This window comes from Phoca vitulina, unplaced genomic scaffold (assembly GCF_004348235.1).
Source record: "Phoca vitulina isolate PV1807 unplaced genomic scaffold, GSC_HSeal_1.0 scaffold29, whole genome shotgun sequence".
Lineage (NCBI taxonomy): Eukaryota > Metazoa > Chordata > Mammalia > Carnivora > Phocidae > Phoca > Phoca vitulina.
In genome coordinates, this window is record NW_022589732.1 from 12,842,085 (window position 1) to 12,869,024 (window position 26,940).

The 26,940-nt window shown below is 41.9% G+C and overlaps 1 protein-coding gene across 4 annotated transcripts in view; it reads right to left on the bottom strand.

The window, feature by feature from the left end:
• The window catches only part of ASCC1 (activating signal cointegrator 1 complex subunit 1), a 116,049-nt gene that overhangs the window by 1,968 nt on the left and 87,141 nt on the right, over positions 1-26,940 (bottom strand). The window contains exons 10-11 of one of the 4 annotated variants that reach the window (XM_032424012.1): positions 7,667-7,784; positions 7,272-7,433 (exon numbers count right to left, since the gene is read on the bottom strand). In XM_032424012.1, coding sequence (XP_032279903.1) covers positions 7,668-7,784 — 117 coding nt within the window. In that variant the 3' untranslated portion in view covers positions 7,272-7,433; position 7,667. Of the gene's footprint in view, positions 1-7,270; positions 7,785-26,940 lie in introns of those variants that run through there. The other 3 variants (XM_032424011.1, XM_032424013.1, XM_032424010.1) reach the window with 3 other exon arrangements.

Sequence of the window (26,940 nt, forward strand, 5' to 3'; positions counted from 1 at the left end):
CAGTCCCTTCAGTGGTACTGGTCTTCTGCAACACCTTCAAGCTAGGTCAGCTGATTTGCGCTGAAGGCAAATCAACAGGAGTCCAGGATTGTTATTAAGCCAATAGCAAAGCTAATTTAGGGGACAGAATCCAATTTTCCAGATGACAGGTAAAAGAGTTGTAGAAAATGGACAATTATAATTTATAAAGAAGAAAAGGTTTTCCTAACCTTTGAGAGAATTACTAGATTGGCCTTTTCAAACGAATGGGCCCAAAAGCCGCTGGGTGTATTTGTTAAATGGTACATATGTTTTATGCATTTTTCTGTTTGTATTTAGTACTTAGCAATACAAAATGGAGGAACCTTAGTTTCTAAATAAGAAACTTACATTTAACCATATCTTTAAAACCATGTAATCTCATTTCTGGATGACCTCACAAGCATTAAAAAAATGCACAAAGATATTCAATCCAGAATTGTGTATAATAGCCAAACCTGGAAACCAGCTCATTGTCCGTTAGTCAGGGACCAACTAGTTAAAGTATAAAACATACACACAATGAACTATTGCAAAGACGTTAAAAATCATGTAGATCTGTATCTGTTGACAACTAAGGTGACCCACTACATATTGCTGGATGAGAAAAGCTTGTTATAGAAGATCATGTGTAATATGATCCCATTTGGAAGAAGTATAGTATGGTATAGCAGTTGTCAAACTTTCTGGTTTCGGGGGTCCTTTACACTAAAAAATTATTGAGGACTCCCACAAAAGTTTGTTTATATGAGACATATAGACACAGATATTATCTATTGTACTTGAAAATAAAACTAAGCCTACCTCTAAATTTTGCTGTGAACCTAAAACTGCTCTTAAATCTTTAAAGAAACTCCTAAGAAGTGAAAAAATGTTTATTTAAAAATAACAATAAGGAACCCATTACATATTAACAAAATCATGTATTTTATGAAACACAACTATATTCCCCCCCCCCCCAAAAAAAAATTAGCAAGAAGAGGGGCATTGATCTACATTTAATGTCTGGTTCAAAAGAAGACTGGTAGATTAGCTTCTGCATTATAACAAGTATATTAGTTTGTTAGGACTGTCATAACAAAATACCACAAACTGGGGGTGGCTTCAACAACAGAAATTTATTTTCTCCAAGTCCTGGAGACTAGAAGTCCAAGATTAAGGTGTTGCTAGGATTGGTTTCTCCTGAGGCCTTTCTCCCTGGCTTGAAGATGGCTGCCTTCTTATTGGGTCATACATGGTCATTCCTCTATGCCCGCACATGTCTGACAGTTTTTTTGTTTTTGTTTTTGTTTTAAGATTTTATTTATTTGACAGAGACAGACACAGCGAGAGAGGGAACACAAGCAGGGGGAGTGGGAGAGGGAGAAGCAGGCTTCCCCGCAGAGCAGGGAGCCCGATGTGGAGCTCGATCCCAGGATCCTGGGATCGTGACCTGAGCCGAAAGCAGACACTTAACGACTGAGCCACCCAGGCGCTCCTGTCTGACAGTTTTTTTTCCTTTGGTTATCAAACAACCCTTTATTGAAGTATTTTCCTTTCTAGTCCTTAACTGGACATTTCACTACACCACTGTTGATGTCATGAAGGTAGCAGCCATCCACACTGCAGCCCATGGATCAGGGCAGAGGCAGAAGGAACTATCTAAATCTGGGCTTGTCTGTCCTGGATGGTCAGTTTCACCATAATCCTCAGACCCTTCCAATCACCAGTTGCCTTGGTGATGTCATCACCCACGTTTTTTGAAGAAAGACCCAGGGGGGCTGATCTTGGAGGCCAGGGGTCTGATGTACCCATATTTCCTCTTCTTATAAACACATCAGTCAGAATGGATTAGGGCCTACCCTAAAGGCCTCAGCCTCATTTTTACTTGATCACCCCTTTAAAGGCCCTATCTCCAAACACAGTCACATTCTGAGCTGCTGGGGGGTTAGGGCTTCAACATATGAATTCCTAGGGATATAATTCAGCCTGTAGCAGCAGATAAAACTGAAAATAGCTAGTAAGAGTACAGTAGAAATACTGAGAGCAAACTGAGTTAATGTCTAAAAACATATTACATTGGGGCACGTGGGTGGCTCAGTCGTTGAGCGTCTGCCTTCGACTCAGGTCATGATCCCAGGGTCCTGGGATCGAGCCCTGCATCGGGCTCTCTGCTCAGTGGGAAGCCTGCTTCTCCCTCTCCCACTCCCCCTGCTTGTGTTCCCTCTCTCGCTGTGTCTCTGTCAAATAAACAAAATCTTTTTAAAAATAAATAAATAAAAACATATTACATTATATGTAAACCTGCCAACTTACAAAATTCTAGAAAACACAAAAACATACGAGCACATATTCCATTAACCATCAGAGTGATAATGTCACCATGTCACAGAGCCTCTGGAAAACTCCACTGTACACTGACGAGAGAATGAGTGAAAAAAACAAATAATACCTTAGTAATTTTAAGAAAATAGTGTGGACCTCACACACAGCCCTAAAAGGTTCCCAGGGATTCCCAGGGGTCCAGAGACCACATTTTAAGAACTGGTGGTATAAGCTGTTATGACCTCAGGCAAATCTCTTAACCTCGTTAAGCCTCAGTCTGTAAAATGAGGGTAATGATAATACCAACTGAAGTAGGCTGTTGTAAAGATTAATGAGTTAATACTCGGGGCGCCTGGGTGGCTCAGTTGGTTAAGCGGCTGACTTCAGCTCAGATTATGATCTCAGGGTCCTGGGATCGAACTCTGCATCGGGCCTGCTTGAAATTCTCTCTTTCCTCTGCCCCCCCGCCACTTGCGTGTGAAATCTTTAAAAAAAAGAGTTAATACGCAAATGAGAAGTGTGAGCATCCCGCAAATATTAGCTGTTATTTGTAAAACATTGTTTAACAATTTGATATGATATGTGCTTAAACGCATAGGGAGTAGTAACCTCTGGATGATGAAATTTGTTTTTAAATCAACATTTAGGGGTGCCTGGGTGGCTCAGTTGTTAAGCGTCTGCCTTCAGCTCGGGTCATGATCCGTGGTCCTGGGATCGAGCCTCGTGTACAGGCTCCCTGCTCTGTGGGGAGCCTGCTTCTCCCTCTCCTGCTCCCCCTGCTTGTGTTCCTGCTCTCACTGTCTCTCTGTCAAATAAATAAATAAAATCTTTAAAAAAAATTTTTTTTAATAAATAAATCAACATTTAAACTGAAGTATAAAATACATGTTGAAAAGAGCATAACGGGTATAGCTGGATGACTTGGCACAAGGTGAATGTATTTGATCTTTTGTTTAAAAGAGCATTTTAGGGGCCCCTGGGTGGCTCAGTCGGTTAAGCGGCTGCCTTCGGCTCAGGTCATGATCCCGGGGTCCTGGGACTGAGCCCCACATCAGGCTCCTTGCTCCGCAGGGAGCCTGCTTCTCCCTCTCCCTCTGCCTGTGTGCCACTCCCCGTTCTTGTGCTCTCTCTCTCACTCTCTCTCTGTGTCAAATAAATAATCTTAAAAAATAAATAAATAAAAGAGCATTTTATTAACAACAACAAGAAAGCTATTAATAAAAACAGCCCCAATGGCAACCCTTTCTCTCGCCTGTAGTGTCTTGGCGTATCCATGTTCCCTGGAGGCATCAAGGGAGAATCTGAGAGGTCTCCGCACTCAGTACACAGCCCTGGTGCCCTGGGGTTCCCTTCAGCTCCAGGGAGAGAGTGCGGCACAGGAGTGAACCTGAACGAGCTTTGGGTCTTTACGAAGCTGGATTCTCATCAGTGTCCACTGTAGTAAATTCTGAAGCTCACTTAAACATAACCACGACAAGAAGTGACTTTTATTATGTTTCTACCATGGGTACGGAGTTTGTCTGGGGCTAACTCCTTGTGTCCCCTCCCAAAAAATCAAGATGATTCTCCCATGACGAAGTTTCTTATATAACAACACAGATCTTGTGTGATAATTGCAGTGAGAGACCGTTTTTCCTCTTCCTCTTCGAGGAGCTGACGGTGAAGTCAGTGTCTCAAAAATCGGCTGGAGGGATGGGAGCTGCGATTTAACTCTACTTCAGGGCAGAATGAATTGCTAAGTGATAGTATTAAAGGAGATTTGATTATAAACACAAGTAACAAATCTTCCAACATGTACCCCATTACAATTAGGTGGGAGGGGATCCCGAATCTTGGAAAATTCTTACAAATTTCTACAACTGACAAGGTTCTAGGAAACACAAAAATACACAAGTACATGCTCCATTAACCATCGGAGTGAAGATGTCACTATGTCGTGTAGCCTCTGGAAAAATCCACTGTAGAGTCGTGAAAGAAGGAGAGTGGAAAAGGTAAATTACTTGTGAAAAATTACTTAATAATACAATAGGTCCTTAAATGCACAGTTACCTCTAAATTTTAAATAACAGCATCTCCAATTCTATTAAGAATTTAGGACTTGGGGGCGCCTGGCTGGTTCAGTTGGTAGAGCATGCAGCTCTTGATCTCAGAGTTGTGAGTTCAAGTCTCACGCTGGGTATAGAGATACTTAAAAAAAATAAATCTTTATATTCAAAAAAAAGAGGGGCGCCTGGGTGGCTCAGTCGTTAAGTGTCTGCCTTCGGCTCAGGTCATGATCCCAGGGTCCTGGGATCCAGCCCCCCTTCAGGCTCCCTGCTCCGCAGGAAGCCTGCTTCTCCCTCTCTCACTCCCCCTGCTTGTGTTCCCTCTCTCGCTGTCTCTCTGTCAAATAAATTAAAATCTTCAAAAAAAAAAAAAAAAAGAATTTAGGATTTGATAAAGTTACACTTTCCAAAGATAAAACTTAAAAAAAAAAAAGATTTACTGGAAACACAGGTCATAATCTCTGACATTGAAAACAAGATATCTTTACTTCCTGGCCAAGGCTGCTGGGCGGCAGGTGTCGGAAAGAAACCAGTAAGAGAGAAGCGCTGGGATGAGATGAGGACACTGACCTCCGCTGTCAGCTCCGCTATTCAGTATGATCCCTTGAAGCACTCCTTCCCACGGCCATCTAACCACTGATGGTAAACAAGGTAAAACCTCAACTTAAATAAATTAAAAAAAAAAAAAATGAATGTTCCTAGTAGAAAGCATCTGGAGAAAAAACCAGCTGCAGGCACTCACGTGTAAGGTCTGGATGAATGATACAGCTATGCTAGGGAGTCAGTGAGGGCAACACCATATCCCAACACACCCCGATGAAGGGGGTCAAGCTAAAACTGTATGATAATACTAGAGAAAAACACAGTGACTTTGGAAATTCATTTATTCACAAATGATCTGTGCAGTCACACTGATGAACAAATCTGAGTGGTACACACGGCCCTTACTGTGTAGCAGCATTAACGCTCAGGGTTCAGAATGAGCCTTTTCAAACAGGAAGAATCAAAGTAAGAGTAAGGAATGAAGGAAAGAGAAAGAGGTGACATGGAAGGAGAGGGATGTGAACAGAGGAGGTGAGGGTGAGGCTGGAGCTCCCCAGCAGAGCATGTGGCGGGACTGATGGGTCGGGGAAGCCATGCTGGGAGCCCCCTCCGTCCACTGGTCTGTGGCAAGGAAGGAGCTTCCGCAGCTGACCCTGCCCCACGGAACTCTGCATCCTCCTGACAATATTGTCACTGTTTCTACTGCTGCTGCACTTAAAAGAGCTATGATGCCATGACTCCATCAGGGGCCTGGGAAGGTTGGAGGGTAGGGTAAGGTAAGGAACGGTAACCTAACAAATATAAAAGAGTTCAACTTCAGAAGAAAGAGGACAGACCAAAGTAAAAGATAAAAACTTTAAGTTATTTTGCTAAAGATAAAATTCTGAGTAGTAAAGGAACTGAAAGCAGGATCGCGAAGAGATCCTTATACACCCATGTTTGTAGAGCACTATATTCACAACAACCAAGAGGTCAAGGAACCCCAGTGTCCAGTGCTGGCTGAATGGATAAACAAAACGTGGGGTACACGTGCAAGGGAATATTATTCAGCCTTTTTTAAAGGAAGGTAATTTTGACTAATGCTACAACATGGATGAACCTTGAGGATGTTTTGCTAAGTGCAATACACCAGTCACAAAAAGACAAATACTGTATGATCCCACTTATATGAGAAATCCAAAGTAGACATATTCACAGAAAGAAAGTAGAGGGGTGGTTGCCAGGGACCTGGGGGAAAGGGAAATGGAGAGTTGTTTAACAGGTATAGTTTCAGATTTGCAAGATGAGAAAGTTCTGGAGATGTTTCAGAACAATGTTAGTACACTTAACAATGCTGAACTGTACACTAACAAATGGTTAAAATGGTTAACTGTACACTAAAAAATGGTTAAAACCTGTACACTAACAAATGGTTAAACCTTCTGGGTAGTGATTAAAAGTTAAGGTACAGGGCGCCTGGGTGGCTCAGTTGGTTAAGCGACTGCCTTCGGCTCAGGTCATGATCCTGGAGTCCCTGGATCGAGTCCCGCATCGGGCTCCCTGCTTGGCAGGGAGTCTGCTTCTCCCTCTGACCCTCTTCCCTCTCATGCTCTCTGTCTCTCATTCTCTCTCTCTCTCTCAAATAAATAAATAAAATCTTTAAAAAAAAAAAAGTTAAGGTACAGGGGCACCTGGGTGGCCCAATTGGTTGAGCATCTGCCTTCGGCTCAGTCGTGATCCCAGAGTCCTGGGATGGAGCCCTGCATCCAGCTCCTTGCTCAGCAGGGAGTCTGCTTCTCCCTCTCCCTCTGCCCTTCCCCTCGGCTCATGTGTTCTCTTGCCCATGTGCTCTAGCTCTCTCTCACTCTCAAATAAATAAAATCCTAAAAAAAAAAAAAAAAAAAAAAAAAGTTAAAGTACAGGGGCACCTGGGTAGCTCAGTGGGTTAAGCGTCCGACTTCTGATTTCAGCTCAGGTCATGATCTCAGGGTCATGAGATTGGGCTCTATGCTCAGTGCAGAGTCTGCTTGAGATTCTCTCTCTCCCTCTCCCTCTGCCCCTCCCCCTACACTTTCTCTCTTTAAAATAAATAAATCTTCAAGGGGTGCCTGGGTGGCTCAGTTGGTTAAGCGACTGCCTTCGGCTCAGGTCATGATCCTGGAGTCCCTGGATCGAGTCCCGCATCGGGCTCCCTGCTCAGCGAGGAGTCTGCTTCTCCCTCTAACCCTCCCCCCGTCACGTACTCTCTCTCTCTCATTCTCGCTCTCTCAAATAAATAAATCTTTAAAAAAAAATAAATAAATCTTCAAAAAAAAAAGTTAAGGTATAAAGGAAGTAAAAATCAAACCTTCTAAAAACTGTAGACATTTGATTTAGGTGGAGAGAGTAACAAAACCACGTCTTTAATTCTCTTTTTAAGTATTAATATGAAAGTTTAATGGCTGGAGCAAAATCAGTAGGTGTATAAGAAATAACGTGAATCTCAGCTCCAATGGGCTTGAGATGTACATTTCCAGAGAAGAACTTCAGAAAGAAAGGTAGACCCTGTGAAAGATGAACAAGCCAAGGGTTACATAACCACCCCGTACCCACAATCCCCTTGGATGACAGACAGTTTGAGGACTGTGAACAACCATTAGAGACCATGGTTTGTGTGGGGAACCTCCCAGTAAAGTCACCATCCAAATTTCTACATCCCTCTTCAGTAATTCAAACGAAGATACTTTCCCTCTGCACCTTGTGAGGATGTTCAACTTCTAGCGCTTCCCAAGATTCACCTCAGGAGAAGTCAATTTGCCCACAGGAGGCGTAGTTTCCAAAGCTGTCTACTGTGAACCTCTGAGAGATGTGAACTGAATTGAGCTTCAGGGTACCAAAGTAGAAGTTCTCAAACAGCTGAAAAGAAAGAATACAAACCCAGAATGAATATCCAAAGATGAAAATAGCAAACGTCAGATTCTCTTGTAAAAACACTACAACAATCCCAACAAACCTCTCATGCTTTTCCTTTTCAGTATTTATTCTGAAAAACGATCCTGGAGAGAAGGAATGGGAGTGGGAGTGAGAAGAGAACAGAAGCTCTTCTCTCTGGTGAATTTTAAAGCCTCCTCTGATAAAAGACACTAAGGAAAGAGGGCTGAAAATTCAGTTCCAAAATTTATCTACTAAGCACACATGACCTAGAACTTGTAACAAACATCTGGGGCCACACTCTGACTCACAGCACCTAACAAAGCTGCTTGATGACTTTCAGTTCCCGACTCTATAGGATCGTCATTTTGTTACAGCCAGGATAAAATATGAGACTGCATTCCTCTACCTAGTCAACAACATTTAGTAGAAGCACCCACTAAAATAAATAGAAGATAAGGCTCCTAACCCACCAGTGATTCTGCCAACCCCGTGAGGACTACAGAACACTTAAGCATACCAAACAGCCTTCTACGGGATGATATCACACGTGCAAATGATATTTATCAAAAATCTTTTATTCAACTTGGATTGAAGCCAGCATCCTAAAGTAAACGCTCTTTACTACAATTATTTACTATAAAAGCTTTCTAAGTGTGTCAGAGGGAGGTCATTGATGAGCTATACTCTGAGAGGGACCTGCCCTTGTGATTAGCACATTTATAAGGCAGAATCCAAACTGACATCAGAACTCATCTCAGATGGGCGCCTGGGTGGCTCAGTCGGTTAGGTGTCTGCCTTTGGCTTGGGTCATGGTCCCAGGGTCCTGGAATGGAGTCCTGCACGGGCTCCCTGCTCAGCAGGGAGCCTGCTTCTCCCTCTCCCTCTGCCTGCCGCTCCCCCTGCTTGTGCTCTCTCTCTCTCTACCAAATACATAAATAAACTCTTAAAAAAAGAAAAAAAAAGAACTCATCTCAGAAAACTGCTTAGATAATGGTGTCAAAGTGTAAAGGGCTTACCTTCTTCTGCTAGGATGCAAAAGTTGCCTTTTCTTAAAATGTCAGTAAAATCTCAAGAAAGCCAGCCCTTCCAAACACATACCCAACAAATGCTTGGGTAACACCTAGGGTGGGCCCCTTGCACATAAGCAAGTGACTGTCTCTTCACTTATTTTTATACAACCTCCATAGCCATGGACTTCAGCCACTGTCGCCTTTCCTCTTCCTGCAATTAGCGGCCTCGCAAAATGCCTGGGGCTCATTAAGGCTAACTTCATAAACCCCCGTAAATATTGATTCTTCCACATGACATCAACTTGACCCCAAAGATCTATTTAGAGGTTGTATGCTGCATTGTCTTGTCTTTCAGAAAGGTGATCAGCTCTTGCCTGCATTGATTTACACAATTAACTTCTCTTCCTGGCTTTGGCAGCCTGTTCAAACCATATCCACCCTTTTGTGTAAAGAAATACTGCCCGAAACTGTTATGCGCTAATCCCTTTGCTGAACCTTAATTCAAAGTGAAAGCCACGTCAACAAGACTGGCAGATTTATAGCTTTGCAAACCGAAGCCTTGTAGGTACAGAAAAGATATAACCAAAGGGGCAATAAAAGACAAGACAAAACAAAACTAAAAGGGAACTCATAATACTTTCAACAAGTTACTTTTTCAGGATTAGCAGCCTAGGGGTCCTCTACCTTCCATCCCCTGTGCCTACGTTTCCAAGTAATATAGCCACAGCTAGGAGCTGGCAAGTGATCTGCCTGACTTCTCTTCGCCTTATGTGGATAACCTCTGGATGGCGTGATTTGCCAGGGAGCTCCTCATGCTTCAGGTTTAAAGTAAACAGTAAATACGGTGATAAGAGCAGCCTGGGGAAGAGTACTGAAGTCCGTCTACACTCACACCCGGCACACAGGAGCTGTGTGACTATGCGTACATGATACTGCCCTGTACGCATAGTCTATACAAGATCAGAGTGGCCAAGATCCGGTAGGATGAACAAGTCAAAGTCCCTTCCTTGTAAACTGTAAGGCACTGCTGAAAATTAAGTGTTTCCTATAATGTTTTTGACATCTCTCTGCTCTCCTTAACCCTGGACTTATTTTTACCTGAGTTGCCGCCTTCTTTCGTACCTTTGATAATGTCACAAATGGATTTCTTACCCAGAAGTCCCTAGTGCAGGGCTGATCTTCCTTTAGCCCTTCTTATCTCCATGCTCTTATTCTCTCTGTATGTTGATGAGGATTTCGTAACAATTTTTCACCTTCTCGTATTTAGGCCTTGTTGTGTATCTTTAGTCTTAAGCTTTTCTTTCAGTTCTTTCAATTATTTCTAGTGACTCATTAAAATATAAGCTCTAGGGGTACCTGGGTGGCTCAGTCGTTAAGAGTCTGCCTTCAGCTCAGGTCATGATCCCAGGGTCCTGGAATCAAGCCCCACATTGGGCTCCCTGCTCAGCAGGAAGCCTGCTTCTCACTCTCCCCCCCCCCCCCCCCGCTTGTGTTCCCTCTCTCGCTGTCTCTCTGTCTGTCAAATAAATAAATAAAATCTTTAAAAAAATAAAATAATAAAATAAAATATAAGCTCTACAGAGGAAGGATCTTTTATGTTACTCACAGCTGAATACTACCATATGCTGGAACCGTACCTAGGAGACTGTGTATGATCAATAAATATTTGCTGGGGAGAATGACAACAAAAACTAATGTTGTACATGTCTGCATACCTTATCTGAAAAGAGAAAGCTATGACATGGCCTTGTTCAGACTGGATTTAAAGGTCTTACTTACAGGTCACCACCTAGAAACCCTTGAACAGGACTCACCAAAATTATATTACCTCTAATCATATCTCAACTGTAACTAGTTGTCAACAAAGAATTTGTAGTTAGTAATGGAAATTTCACACATTCCTTTAAATTTCTGTGTTTCTTATTTGTCAAAGCCTAGACCGCTTTCTTAGCTCAAATTCCTGATCTGGAATGTCACTGAGCACCTGATGTGATACACTTTCACGCAAAGGCATACGATGTGGTTCTGTCTCTCAAGTGCTTACCAGCTAGTTAGGGAGATAGGGTATGAATCAGAAGACAGGCACGTTGATGACATGGGTGTGTTCACCTTGTGAAAAGTTACTGATTTACTTTGTGATCTGTGCACCTCTGGATTATGTTCTACTTCAATGAGAAAGTTTACCTAAAACAACATAGGTGGCAAAGGTTAAACGTGAGAGGGGAGGTCCAGACAACCAATACATGCAGCGAGGTAAGAAAACAATGGGCGGCCATCGGGATGGAGGAGACGGAAACAGAGCTGGGCAGCGTGAAGGCAGAAATGTGCACAGTGGGCCAGGCCAAGCCCATCAGGTTAGGTGTTTAGAGGGTCCCTAAAGAGTCATAGTGAGAAAGACTAAGTAAGGCTAGAAGACATAAGGACAGTGAATCACATGAAGGGACCCTGAGGGTCGGGTTCAGAAGGCAGACTCCATTCTAGATTGTAGGGAACCACTGAAGGTTTCTGAGCAGGTTGGTGGCCCGACATGAAAACCCTGCTTTGGGGAAACTCAGCTGGGTTTGGTATACCGTGGTGCCTGGAGGAGGGAACGAGAGAAAGTAAGGGAAACCAGGGCAGCAGTTCAGTCAGATATTGAGTGTCTTTTTTACTAAAATAGTAGTTGCAGGCCTGGAAAGATTGGAGCAGATGTGAACTACTCTGAATGAAACCCAGAAAAGACTCCGTGACTTTCTGGGTGCGGGGGAACCAGGAAAAGGAGATGAGAAAATCCTGGGTGACAGGGTAAATATGAGGGTACCGCTGACAGTGACAGAACATTTCTGAGAGGGAGCTACTTTATGGGGAAAAACAAAAGTCTCAGGTCTGTTTACATGCTCAGGGACATATCTTTCTTTTTTTTTTTTACTCATGGACATTTCTTTGGCTCTGTGTGTCCTAAGCCCCCCTCCAACCTAGGGTTTTCCTGTTTTGCTCCGAGTATGTATTCACAATATGATGGAAGAGTATCACCATAAAAAGCCTTACGACTGTTCATTTTATTATTGAGCAGTTCTTTATATATTAGGAAATGAACCCTTTGTCTACATTATGAATTGCAAATATAGCCCCCGACCCGTTTGTCATTTGACTTTGCTTACCGTGGTTTTTACCAAGTCAATTTAAATTTTTGCGAACCCAAATGTATTGTAACAGATTTTTAACACAGCTACTAGTGCCAATAGTATTAAATGTATATTAAAAGAGCAGAGTGAGCGATACATATGTAAGTATTGACAACAACACTAATAAAATAAAGATTGTTACTGGCCACCTTACTGGGCAAGCACGTGTGCCAGGCATTATGCTGTGGGCTCCACGTACCTATCTGACTGCATCCTCAAAACCCCAAGAAGCAGATACTAATTCTTAATTCCCATTTTATAGCTGAACCTTAAGTTTAAAAGGCTTAAGTGACTTGCCCACGGGTACGCAGCAAATAAAGGCTGTGAAATTGAGATTCATAAAGCTGGAAAAGAAAAGAAAGCACAGATTTAAACCCGGGCAGCCTACCTGGAGTCTGGGCTCGTGAACCCCAGCACCCCTAGCCCCTTCCCATGGGCGGTGCCCCTTCCAATATCCCTGCTTAAGCCACAGGGAGGGCGCTCTGCCCAGCAACAACTCGAGACTGAAATGAACACATTCCTCCACTGGTCACTTCTATTTTCCCTGCCAACTTTTATCTGGAACCTGGTATAAGAATTGGATGGCTCTAGTTCAGCTGGAAGAATTTTACTTGAATCCTGGATGAAAATGAGCATGAGGGGCTCTATTTAATTGGGTACCTGAAAGGCAAAAGAGGAAAAAGCTTACACTATAAAAAGAAAAAAGAAACTTGGTTGCTCTCTCTAGCCTAAAGTAGTTCATGAAGAGCAAAGCGGTCTATTGTTTGGGAAATAAAAGACCTAACAGGAAAAATTTAAATTAAAAAAGAATCACGTCAAGGTATTTAAATCATGCTGAGTTTTTTCTCCTCACTGTTGTTTTATAACAACTCCCTTGGGAATTTTGGAACCTAAACCATTTTCTTTCTGAAAACATTTCTTTCTTTCTCTCTCTCTCTCTCACACACACACACACAGCCCTGTTGTGCTGGAAGCCAGCATTTTTAAAGAAGCCTGCTGTAAAGGAACATAACAATGAACAGCTACACAAAACTACAAATATTTGATAAGGAAATAAAATTAGGATTTAAAACTTCAAATATATGGGATACTACCTGCAAGCAATAAGTACCGATTTGGATGATTTAAAAAGAAAATTTTAAATCTAAGTAAGTATAAATATGATGTTTGAGGAGCGCCTGGGTGGCTCAGTCAGTTAAGTGTCTGCCTTTGGCTCAGGTCATGATCTCAGGGTCCTGGGATTCAGCCCCCGTGTCGGGCTCCCTGCTCGCGGGGAACCTGCTTCTCCCTCTCCTCCTTGCTCGTGCTCTCTCTCACTCTCTCAAATAAATAAAATCTTTTTTTCAAAAAGTATAAGTATGACGTTTGAAAACTGTTGTGCACACAGCTGCTATCCTTCATTGAATACTCACAGTATCTTCAGAAAATGGAATAAACCTTCCCTTTCACCAAGTAAAGAGAGAAATGTGGACCATCAAGATGAAAGGTTTTGGTCTGTTAAAAATAAAAATAAAAAATTGGCCCCAAATGGAGTCACCTGTGCTAAGCCCCACAACAGCAAACCAAGACTTAATATCTAACCTAACTGGAGTTTCAGCCTCTCCCAGGAAAGTGACCTTTCACCAGTCAATCTGGAATTCCCTGGTCAGCACTGGTGAGCTCATCTGCCTGACAGACCCCTGCCCTCCCCTAAAGGAAAGTGACCTTGCCTGAAACAAACCACTTCTTGCTGGAAATTTCCTTTTTCCACCCCCATTCTTCCTATAGAAGCCTTTCATTTGGGACAGCTCCTTGGAGCTCCTTTCCATCTGCTAAGGTGGGATGCTGCTGGATTCATGAATCATTAAATACAGTCAATCAGATCTTCAAATTTACTCAGGTGAATTTTGTTTTTTTAACAGGTCAAAACCAAGGCTTCCCTGACAGAGCAGTACAAGATAAAATCCAACCATCCTGTTGTCCCCTGTTCACAAGATCTGTGAAGCCTATCATTTCTTAGTTTGTTCGTGTTTGTTTCCTAGGGAGAACACAGAGGGAATTATTGATTTCTAGTAATGTCGTGGTATACACTGAAAGAAAACGAATAGTGAGATTTAAGAGCTAACTGGTCATTTTTCCTTGCTTTCATTTCAGACTTTCTACTTCTTCCTCCCAGGCCCTGTGACACAACCACCAAAGACCAGAAGTAACTCCAGGTGTAACTAGGCTGCAAAGATGAGACTAAAAATCTCAGACATAGGTGGGAAGAGGGTGGAGAGGAGCCTTCTCGTATCTGTAACCTCAAGCCACAAAACTGAAGGAACGGTCAATCCTCAACAGTATAATGATAAACCTGTTGGGAATCTCTGCCCATGTGCCTTCCCGAATTAGGCCTGTTCTCTTTCTTCTTTCTTAGACAACGTAGTGGCCCCTCTCTCCAAAGATCTCTCCTTTACAGAAATCTACTTCTTTTACTGGGAGGCCTCAGTGAATGATGTGCTATCCAACACAACTTTACCAGGAGGAAATTCATTTCAAATTCCAAAATAAAGATCCCAAGTATCTAAGTCCTGTGAAATATATAATCATTCCTGGTATATTTGAGTTAAACTAACCCGCAGAACATAAAGCAATACAACTGAAAACAAGTACTGGTGTTCAATTAATGCAAGTATTTGGAAGGATGTACTGCGTCCCATTTCTCCAGAGGAAGGGATGCTTCCTATCGTTTTCAAGTATGGCACTCAGACTTTTGAGACCCAAAGTAGAAGAAACAGGAATATCAAGTGCATGATACTTTGAGGTTTTCCCAGTGTTTTCCTTCCATAATCTGTTTTACCAAGTTCTATTTCTTACAATTACCCCCCAGGTTACAGATAAAAATAACAGTAAATAACACTATTTTGTACTTGATAACAATGCTTACCCACCTACCTCCCTATGGGATAAGGATGAATGGAAGAGAGTCTGACAAGCACTCAGAGCTCTGTAGGAAGGCATTCCCAGCATGAAGCCTTGCTGTGGTTAAATAACACCTTTCCTCTAAGGACCTAAAAGTATCTCACAAAGCTCATTAACCCTTCAAAAACTTGCTGTGATGTACACCAGAGCTGAACTTTATTATTTAAAAGAAAAGAACCAGACAGGCTAGGACCACTTACATTGTGATACAAATTTAAGAGATCCCAGGCCCAGGCACAGAACACAGGCCCAGAGAAGGCCACATCTACAAGGCAGTGTGTTATGTACGTCACAATTTGAATAACAAATCTGCTCCAAAGAACACCCAAGAGGGGCAGTTCCATTCTTGGGCCATGTGTATGCAATCAGTCCACAAAGAAACTGTTCACTTGGTTCTGTGTCCAAGAATAAGAAACAAATAATGTGAAAAGCTATCATCACAGCCCTTGAGAGATCCTAACTGAAAAGCAACAAAACAAATAATGGTATATTTCAGAAGTGTTCTTCATGAAATTGGCCTCCACGCACAAGATGAAGACTTTAGGCCGTAGACAGAAAGTAATGGACACCAGACTAAAACTATAATAGGTTTTAACAATATCACAGCTCTACATATGTCACAGTACTAATCTCACTTAGAATCAGGATCACAAATAAGGGTTTTTTCCACAAATAAGTTTTGTCTCAAAGTTTTGTTAAAATTCCCCTAACCTAAAAAAATGATTCTGAATTTCTGCTAAGGTACTATGCAGTTCAAATTCTCAAGCCTTTCTATACCTTGCATGTTTCTTTTGGCTACATGTGACATCACTTCTGAAGAGAGTAAATGTGGAAGATAGGAAGACAAGAAGGAAAATGGAGATCCAACACATCCAGGGGTCAAAAAAAGCCTCCCATCTGCTTTTAAGATATTCATGAAGACTGTACTCATATGGATTCTTTCTAAAGATCACAAAAGAACACAACTGAGCCTATTCATATGAAGCCATGTTCCTCTACATATAGACAAAATACATACAACTTCGTCTGAAAACCAGAGACAGAAACTTCTTTTCTATTGAGAGAGAGGTCAAAATGGTTCTTGGCGCAAACTAGACTTTCATGCTTTCCTGTCAATGACCACAGAGCCACTCTTTCCCCCCACTTCTCCATCTTTAAACAGGGACAATGCTTTATAAGGATGTGCTGTGCTGCAGCAATATAAATCATAAGACGGAATTCTGAGCTCTGGTTATGATTGTCACTTATGGCCTATAACCATTAACCCATCATTAGAGGAACCAAAAAGCAGAGTTTCCTTTAAAGATAAAAAGGAAAAGGTTTAGTAGGAACTCTGACAGCTTCGAGCCTCTGCAATCGTCATCTGGTCTCAGAGGGCTGTAGTATTCTTAAAGACTGGCATAGGAACATTGCCTTCAGAATAGAGAAAGACTGGAATAAGGATACCTACTTCAGAATAAAAGACAATGTGGCTGGCAGGTACTTCCTATCCTCGAATCGCCTCCTAACACAGCCCTAACTCTGCCCAAGATGCCACTTTTAATCTGAAACCTCAAGTTGCAGTGATCAAGTGGCGAGAGAGCCAGTAATAATAGCTAATAATAGCCAATAAAAAGAGGACATAATGTACTTCCAGAAATGCCTGGGGCACGATGCATCCAAGGAGCAAGGTGAAGGCCAGACCGTGGGAGGAGTAGCCCCTAACGTCATCGGTTGCCTGCATCGGGAAAGCAGCAAGAAGGCTGGACATCAGTGGACCAGCTGCAGTTCTTCAGCCCACCGGCATATCCCTCTTGCTTCGTGCGTCTCCATTAAAGGAATGCCAAAAGCCTGCCTGTCCCTGGGGCACAAGTCCCATCCCCAGTGCCTGAAATGGCACCGGAACACTATGAGGCTTCCTTCACGGAACGGGGACGTGAACATGGAAGTCCTTCATTCATTCTGCTCTCCCAAACCACCTGCTTGTCTTAGCTGCAGTGAGCAGGAGGAATGCTAACAGCACGACCTAAGGAGGCGCCAGGCAGAAGCCAGACAAACAGAGCCAGGGAATAAAGGCTTCAAAACTTCCCTCAAATAATCACTCAGGGTTGCACTTTTGAATGTTTGGCCTGAGCCTCACTGCTGACATAAGGATTATCAAGTTTAGTTTAAGACTCTGCTGGTAAGGCCAAATGACCTATTAGAGAGTGAATTAAAACAGCTACATACAAACAGGATGCCAGGCAGTTCTGCTGAGCACCTCAATACTCAAAATGCCAACGGACTTCCCCTCCCTGCAGAGCTGTTTAATTTTAAAAAGCAGCAAAAAAAATGTGGGGTGGAGGTAGGAGGAAGGAAGAGGGAAGAGGCCATGCTGACGGGGCTGCTGAGCCTAGACCTGACCTTGGCACACAACAGCACGCTCTGCCCTGTTCCACAGCAGCAGGAAGAATTCGCGTCAGAGATGGGCAGCTGGGAGTTGGGTTTGCTACAAAATCCGTTCCAGTGAAAGCCTCGCCTCGGGGCATGGATACTGCTGTGTCAGCAGGGCAAAACTGCCCCTGGTGGCTCCGGGCTAGCGCAGACCCTTCAATGCCCCCAGTAGGTCTTTTCAGAACGAATCTAGGTAAGGTTTCTGCAGATAAATCCTTCCCCTCAGAAGGCCTCCTCATGCTCATTCAAATAGGTCACCACTCTTTTATTTTCAGTCTGGTCATCTTCCCTCAGGTATTATTCATAATTGTCCCTCACACACATGCAACAGAAGATGCTTGATCTTGTATTATGTATCAAACAGGAAGTGCAAGTCAGCAGAAAGAAACCCCGGAAAGGGAGCACTGGGGACAGGAGCAGAGACGGTTTCTTCTTGGCCTAGCGGTCTCTAGGCACATGGCTTGAGGGAGCCTGGGCATAAAGGGGCTGACTACTGTGCCAAGCAACAAATTCAGAAAGAGAACAAAGTGAGAGAGGAGAAAACAAGGCCATCAGGCCCGGCCCAGCTCCATTCCAACTTTTCCAACATGAGAACAGCATCCAGAAGTTAAAGAGCAAATCAGATCAACATCAGACCATGGCAAGAGTATCCATACATATAGATAACAATTGTCCAAATAATAGGTGGGGTGGTGACGGCTCCCTGGAAGACGGGAGAGAGGGGGCCACATGTGATCTTGGATTTTCAACGAAGTCATCTTATTACAGAGGGAGATAGGAGATACTGCGTCCTCTGTCAGAACCCTAGGGAACCTCCCCCAGTAGCACTGCTGTAGCATTACATATGAAGACACGTACCTGGTTGTCTATAATTCAGTTCAGATGGCCTCCTTCCCCTCTGCACAGGGCTTATGTCAAATAAGCAAAAGGCCTTGGGAGAGAGATACGATTATCATCCCCCCGCCACACCTGAGGAATTATAAGAACAAGACCCCTACAATTTAAGAAAGTGGTATCAATGTTTAAACTTTGAATTGGTGTTCTGGTTGACTTAAATCCTGTGTTTTCACTTTTAATTTGTAATAATAATGTTTGCATTTGAGCACGAATTGCAAAACTGTTTCATCACTGGGATAAAGGAAAAAGGACATTGTTTCTTAATTAGTTATCAACTTAATAAGTTTCCTGGCATAGTGGACTTCACTCTTGTTTCTTTGATCTCTTCGCACCAATGTCCTCTAATAACACTTAGACATTGTTGGCACCAAGCCACCCAATCGAACATGGTTCCACTTGGTCTGGTCTCTCAACAACAGGCTGCTTTAAAGAAGACAGTGCCCTGTTACCATCTCTGGGTACAGATTTATATTCGGCTACTGGTTTGTCTACACTGTAGCTAAAAACACACAATGGAGTATATATACACAATAGACTATTATTCAGTCTTAAAAAGAAACAAAATCCTGATACATGCTACAACATTGATGAACCTTGAAAACATGCAGCTGTAATAAGGCAGAAACAAAAGGACAAAATATTACGCGATTCCACTTCTACGAGATACCTACAATAGTAGTCAAATTCACAGAGCCAGAAAGCAGATCGGTGGGTGCCAGGGGCTGAGGGGAGAAGAGAATGAGCAGTCACTGTTTAATGCGTGCAGGGTTTCAATTTGGGATGATAAAAAAGATCTGGAGATGGATGCTGGTGATGGCTGCACAACAATGTGAATGTCCTTAATTAATGCCCCTGAATTACACACTTAAAATTGGTTAAAATGGGAAATCTTATGTATATTTCACTACAATTAAAAAAAAATACAATGGACCCCAAATGAACCATAACCCAACTCACTTCATTTGTGAACTGTACCCCAAATGATATGACTGGATCCCTAGAAATGACTACATAAGAAGGATGAATATTTCCCACAAGAGTGGCACTCTGTTCAGAGTTCACAGGAATGTAATCAGAGGGACCAAAGACAACAGAGTATTTATTCTCCCTGCCCCAAATATGCCAAGAGTCTAGCCTAGTGTTTTATACGCAGTAGATCTTCAAGGAAATATTTATTTTCTATTGTCACCGTCTTTGCCAAACCGTGGCCTCTATCTTGTCACTATGCAGGTTAGACCCTTCCAAAGCCATCATCCCCTGCCTCAGCTGAGACAACACATACATGTATTCCAGAACCACTACAAAGATGAATAACCAATAAACATAAATTCAAAAGAGAGTGAAGGGAGAAAAAAAAAATAACATCGTGTACGAACAGACAGCAACAGGCCACAGAAGGAGCATCATTCTAGGATGAATGTTGGCTCTGTCAAAAATCAGCCAAGTGCTCGTTTTCCAGTTTCATGTTAATGATGGTTTCACCTCACTGACAGTCATGTCTTTGGTTGCCCTCATTAGTGTTTTAAGACTTCGCTTTCCAGGCAAAGTGACATGTAAAACAAAAGCAGAGGAAAAGTTTTGGTAAAATACTGCTTAGGCATGAATCTTCCCCCTGGCTCCCACCCCAACCCAATAGCTTAAAACCAAACCGAAGCATTTCAAACTGCACTTTTATCTCTGATGCTTGAAAAAACTGCCCAATCACCTGGCAGAAGTATTTCATGTCTTTTCATATACAGTATGTTATTTCTATTACTAGCAAAATATGAAAAAGCCTCTAATGATTTCCTGAAATCTCCCATTTTCATGAGTTTTGTTTTCCAACCATCAAGAATGGAGGTGGAGCCATATTTTATCACTAGAGCAAAATAATAGTGGCCGTATTTTAACAAGATGTCTTGTCCCAGGCTGTTCTTAAACTTCATGTTTTTCTGATATTCATGCTAATTATAAAATCTGCACAATTTATTTACAAAAGCAGTGTTCTTTATTTCTCATTCAATAATTTTTATTAATATATTCTGTAATAAGGCATAAATGAAATGGCAAAAGAAATCATTGTTTATCTTTCAAGTTAATGAATGTGTACCACAGAGAAACATAAAATTAGTCTTGGATACATTCTGAAATAAAAGGAGGTTAAGTGTAAATTCAAGTTCACTATGATCCGTATCAGCTGATTCTTGCTATGTGGACTATTAAAGCTGCAATCAAATTTAACGAAAAATGAACTTCACTTATTAACAGAGGATGGTCAGTTATGAGCTATAGGTATATTTAATTTGGGGCTCTCTTTTTCTTGAATTTAGTAAACTCATTTAAAAAAAAGAAATACGGGCGCCTGGGTGGCTGAGTCGTTGAGCGTCTGCCTTCGGCTCGGGTCATGGTCCCAGGGTCCTGGGATCGAGCCCCGCATTGGGCTCCCTGCTTGGCGGGAGGCCTGCTTCTCCCTCTTCCACCCCCTCTGCTTGTGTTCCCTCTCTCCCTGTGTCTCTCTCTGTCAAATAAATAAATAAATAAATCTTAAAAAATAAATAAATAAAAGAAATTTAAAAAGAAATAAACAGGGATGCCTGGGTGGCTCAGTTGATTAAGCGTCTGCCTTCGGCTCAGGTTTTGGGTCCTGGGCTCGAGCCCTGCATGGGGCTCTTCTGCTCAGTGGGGAGTCTCCTTGTCCCTCTCCCTCTGCCCTCCCCCCGGCTCATGCTCTCTCTCTCACTCGTGCTCTCTTTCTCGCTCATGCTCTCTCTCAAGTAAATAAATAAAATCTTTAAAAATAAAAATAAACGTTTGCTAGAAAAGATTCAAGTAAATAGAAATTCAATAGGATTGACTGCTAACAGAATATTTATGACATAATTAGTATAACTTGAGGGTCTATTAAATATGAGCATCATATCTAATCATAAAGAAGTTGTGTTGGGTGAAATAAAAGAAAATTAAACTAAACTCTAACCATTTAGGTGTCAGCAAACTTTTCCCATAAAGGCCGAGGGGTCCATATGGCGTCTGTCACAACTTCTCAACTCTGGCCCTGTGGCACTAAAGCAGTTAGACGTGCATAACCAAACGAAGGTGGCCGTGTTCCAATAAAACTTTATTTATGGACCATGGCATTTGAATTTTACATGATTTTTACATGTCCTGAAATACTACTCTTCTTTTGATTTTTTCAACCATTAAAAAAACATAAAAAACATTCATAGTTTGAGGGCCATATGCAAAACAGGGGGCAGGACTTAGCTGGCCCTCAGATTATAGTTTGCTGGCCCCTGCTCTAAGAGTGTACAATCTCAAGTATGGGGTTAAAAACTATCCCCTTTGGCAAACAGAAAATCTTTTTCTTCTCCTCCTCCAAAATCTGATTTCTGTAAAAAACAGTTTTAGTCAGTTAATCCAGAAAAGCTAGCTGAGTGCTTGCTAGGTGCAAGAATATTGCTAAACACTGGGGAGCACGTGACAGGTCTCTGCAAGATCAAGGTGAGGAGAGGAGGGAAGAGTGTCATGGAGGGGGATGGGCCTTACCAATACAGATAGAGGGACTATCTGTATTGGAAGAATGAGTAGAATTTGCACATAACAAGATTTCAGTAAAAGAGAAACAGAGAGATAAGGACAAAACCTTAGAAAGTAGCCCTACAAGGCAGTGAATTAAAAAAAAAAAAAAAGTAGATTCAGTGGCAGGGAAAAAACCAGGAGCGCCAATGGCCACTGAAGCCAAGAGAAGAGAACATTTGAAGGAGAAAAGGGCTTAATACTCTCAGTGTGGTTACTGGGAAAAAGTAAAAGTAGGTCAAGGCACTAAACAAACGGGGGCCACCGGTGACCTTTTACAGTGTTGTTTCAGTTCAACAATAGGGGAGAGAACTAGGTTTCAGGGAATTAAATAGGGAATAGTCTGAAAAGGATGACAGCAGGAAGAATTGGTTTTTTAGAGAAATGAACTCTCATTTCTTCAAACAAAAAACATCCTAATGAAAGATGCTGCTACCGGGGCGCCTGGGTGGCTCAGTCGTTAAGCATCTGCCTTCGGCTCAGGTCATGATCCCAGAGTCCTGGGACTGAGCCCCACATCGGGCTCCCTGCTCCGCGGGAAGCCTGCTTCTCCCTCTCCCACTCCCCCTGCTTGTATTCCCTCTCTTGCTGTGTCTCTCGCTGCCAAATAAATAAATAAAATCTTTAAGAAAAAAAAAACAAAGATACTGCTACCTTCTAGTAGCTTACTCTAATATGAAACATTCTACTTAGAGAGTTGTTCCTTACATTAAACTTTTATACCCTTTGAAATCAAATGGCCCAAATTTTGCGATAAGATCAACAATTAATAAAAGCTGCATCTATCTTAAACAATGAAACAAAACACAGCCAAGACTTCAATAAACTCTTCTGGAAGGTAGTTATCAAAAAAAAAAAAAAAAAAAAAAAAAGTATACACACACACACACACACGCAACAAGTGGCTAGTGTCCCTATCCCCCTCCTAAGTGCACGTCTGTCCTTCCTTCTTTTAGAAAATTTTATTTTGACAGTTTCATACTTACAGCAAAGTTCTAAGAATAAGAATAGTAAAAAGAATTCCTGGATACCTTTTATCCTTCTTTCTTACCACCTACTTTAAGAAACACATTCTTTAGCTGAATTTCCTGTTTTGTTTTTTGTTCTTTGTAATGTAGGTATTGCCAACAAATTTCAGCCATTCAGTTTTTTTTTTTTTAAGATTTTTATTTATTTAGGGACGCCTGGGTGGCACAGTGGGTTAAGTGTCTGCCTTTGGCTCACGTCATGATCCCAGGGTCCTGGGATGGAGCCCCGCATCCGGCTCCCTGCTCAGCGGGGAGTCTGACTGTCCCTCTCCCACTCCCCGCCTTGTGTTCCCTCTCTCTCTCTGTCTCGTGCATGCACACTCTCTCTAATAAATAAATAAAATCTTTAACATTTATTTAATTGAGAGAGAGTGAGAGAGATCACAGAGGAAGAAGGAGAAGCAGACTCCCCGCTAAGGCAGGGGAGCCGAAGGCAGACGCTAACCAACTGAGCCATCCAGGTGCCCCAATTCAGTTTAAAAACTACTGGGGGCCTAGTAGTTTCATTAAGTTGTCTGTGACGCAGTCACAAGTTGTAGGAAAGAAAAGTACAATATAAGCTCAGTTCACAGAACTCCTGTTTGGGACTCCTGTGCTCCTTGATCAGTGAGTTGAGGTCTTTCATCAGCTCTGCCCTGGTCTCTCTCTCTTCTCCTTCTGGGACTCTGACTAAATGCAAGTTAGTTAGATATTCTCACTCTGTCCTACATGTCTCTTATCCTCCCAGCTCCAATTTTTGCCTTTCCCTCTGTCCATGCACCACGTTCTGGATGATTTCTTCTGACCTAACTTCCAGCCCATCCATCTCTTCAGCTATGCCTACTTTGCTGCTAAACCTATCCACTGAGCTCCTAATTTCAGTTATTGCATTTTACAGTTCTAGCATTTCTATTTGATTTTTAAAACTGCTACGTCCCTTTGCTTTTGTAACAGTTCCCAATTACCTGATAACAATTTTAAGCTTGGCTTTTAATTTCTCTGAACACAGTAAACATAGCTGTTTTCAGCCTAAGTCTCATGACTCCAGTATCTCGTGTCTTTGAGTTTTGGATGTCTGTTTGCTTATGGGGAATGGTCTCCTCACAGGCCGGTTATCTTTGTGTACTGGCCATTTTGGGGGGAAAAGTTCCTTGGAGGAATATTATTAGGCAGAGAGTGATGAAACTGTCTTCTGGAGAGGATTTTTCTTTGCAACTGCCAGGTGCCTCGGGGCACTCCCAGTCTACAGCCTTCTTCATCCAAGTTCAAGAACTCATGCTCTACTTTCTCCTTAGAGCATCTTTTTGTTTTTTTCACCTGTAATTCTTTTAGGATCTTTTTCTTTTCCGTTTAGAATCTTTATAGTTAATTTTTACACTGCTCAAGGATCCTCTTTGTCATATTTTTCTCTTATATTTCCATGTCTTCACCTTTACCAGAGATTTTAACTTTATCTTCCAACGCTTAATTGAATATATGTGCGTTTTATATATATAAATTTATATAAACTATATATAATACACATTTATATATATATAATATATATATAAATATATATGTAATTTCCATGGAGTCTCTTATTCTCTAATTGACCTTTTCCACAACATCTTAACTTGATGAGTGAAATTCTTCAGAAAGTTGTATGTTTGCTCCTCTAACACATTTCTTACTTCACATGATTATCAAGAATAACGTGACTGCTTCCAATGCTATGGAGAAAAACTATTACAAAATACTAGTATGTCCAAGGGAACTGAACTTAGTGTTAACAGTGCATATGCATAAATAGCTTAGAGAGCAAGTGACATCTGTTTATTGATTTTACATAAAGATTAAAATTTCAAGTCACAGGGGCACCTGGGTGGCTCAGTCGGTTAAATGTCTGCCTTCAGCTCAGGTCATGATCCCAGGGTCCTGGAATCGAGCCCCGCATCGGGCTCCCTGCTCGGCAGGAAGCCTGCTTCTCCCTCTCCCACTCCCCCTGCTTGTGTTCCTGCTCTCGCTATCTCTCTGTCAAATAAATAAAATCTTTAAAAAAAAAAAAATTCAAGTCACAGAAATATTGGGTAGTATAGACAACACCATAGCTACGGTGGTAGTGAGAGATAATAATTTTATTCTACATTTGATTTGCTGTTGTTTATCCTGATATAATAGTGCAATGGAACATTTAGTGATAGACTTTCAAAGAAAGCCTTTCTAAAAGAGTTGAGTTTTGCGGGGGGAAAAAAAGAATTCTAAAGAGCCATGTAACCAAGAAGTAATTTTCAGTAACAATATATAATACAGCTGAAAATTGAATTGGATCATGGATAATGAAAGACACAATGTTTTCTTCCTTAGAAATAATAGTTTCTGGGGTGCCTGGGTGGCTCAGTTGGTTAAGCATCCAACTCTTGATTTCAGCTCAGGTCATGATCTCAAGGTGGTGAGACTGAGCGCACATCAGGCTCTGCAGTCAGCGGGGGAGTCTGCTGGAGATTCTCTCTCTCGCCCTCTGCCCTTCCCCCACTCTCGTGTATTCACACTGGAGCACTCTCTAAAATAAATAAATATTTTTTAAAGAAGAAATAACATAGTTTCTAAACACTAGTCTCTCTTTGTAGTCATTAATGTCTTTTTTTTTTTTTAAGATTTTATTTATTTATTTGACAGAGAGAGACACAGCAAGAGAGGGAACACAAGCAGGGGGAGTGGGAGAGGGAGAAGCAGGCTTCCCGCCGAGCAGGGAGCCTGATGTGGGGCTCGATCCCAGGACCCCGGGATTATGACCTGAGCCGAAGGCAGACGCTTAACGACTGAGCCACCCAGGCGCCCCCCCCTTTTTTTTTAAGTAAGCTCCACACCCAACAGGGGGCTCGAACTCACAACCCCAAAATCAAGAGTCCCATGCTCTACTGACTGAACCAGCCAGGTGCTCCTAATATCCTTTTTAAAAAAATTACTATATAGTTCTCAATCTCACTTCTTTTCCCTAGAAAAAAACAAAAATGAATTCAGCTTTTCAATACTCTGAAACAAAGTAGTCATTCAAAACAAGCATCTTCACTGAAAGTGTTTTAAGAATTTAATTGTGACTTTGTTACCTTAGGACAAACAAACTGGAGTTGGCCAGGGAGGGACAAGGGAGGTATGTTCTACTTTTTGACCTTGGTAGTAGTTACACTGTTCACTTCCTGATTATTTGTTAAACAGTATATATATATATATTTCATGCACTTTTCTATGTATATGTTTCACCAAAAAAGATAAAATAGTACATATTTTTGAATAGCTTCCTTAAGCAAATTAAATAAAGATCTCACTTAAATTTATTTATTCTACCTGTCCTTTTGTAAAGATGTTAAGGGGCAGAGATAGAACAAAAGCAAAAATGAATGAAATATTTGAGTTACTATCATTTACAGCTTTTGAGAAAAGTCACAACGTAGCTAGATTAAAACATATTTCCAAGTAAAGTATTAAAAATTAATACGGTTTAGAGGCGCCTGGGTGGCTCAGTCGGTTAAGCATCGGACTCCTGGTTTCAGCTCAGGGCATGATCTCAAGAGTCCTGGGATCAGTCTATGTTGGGGCTCCGTACTCAGCAGGGAGTCTGCTTCCGCTCTCCCTCTCCCTCTGCCCCTCCCCGCCATGAATAAATAAATCTTTAAAAAAACTTAATACGGTTTAATAGCACCCATTCCCTCTTTCTCTAAATTTAAAGATTCCTATATATAAAATAGAAAAGGCACAAATTCATCTCCTTTTTATTTGGTTTATATTTTCCAGGATTTTTAAGTGTCTAAAGAAATGGCACTTTGATGGTGTCCTTTGATTCTGGGACTTATAGCACTTTCTTTCTATTCCTTCCCAAATACATCAACTGTGCCTTTATTTGCATGACACCACCTCCTCTGGTGAGTACAAGCTAGGGCTCTGAAAACCCCTCTTCACTCTGCAGTTAGAAGCTATGCTTTTGAATAGTTAACACCATGCTCCTGTTCAATGTGCTGAGAGTACAGTTCTGGAACAGTGATTCTACGGCTTGAGGCCAGCTCAGAGGCCCCCCAAACAGACTGCCATTAAGACCACCTCTCTCTCCGAAGCTGGCAGGACCAATTGTCCTACTTGCAAGAGGGCAGTTATTTCTAGCAGTGTGTCTTTAGGTCGG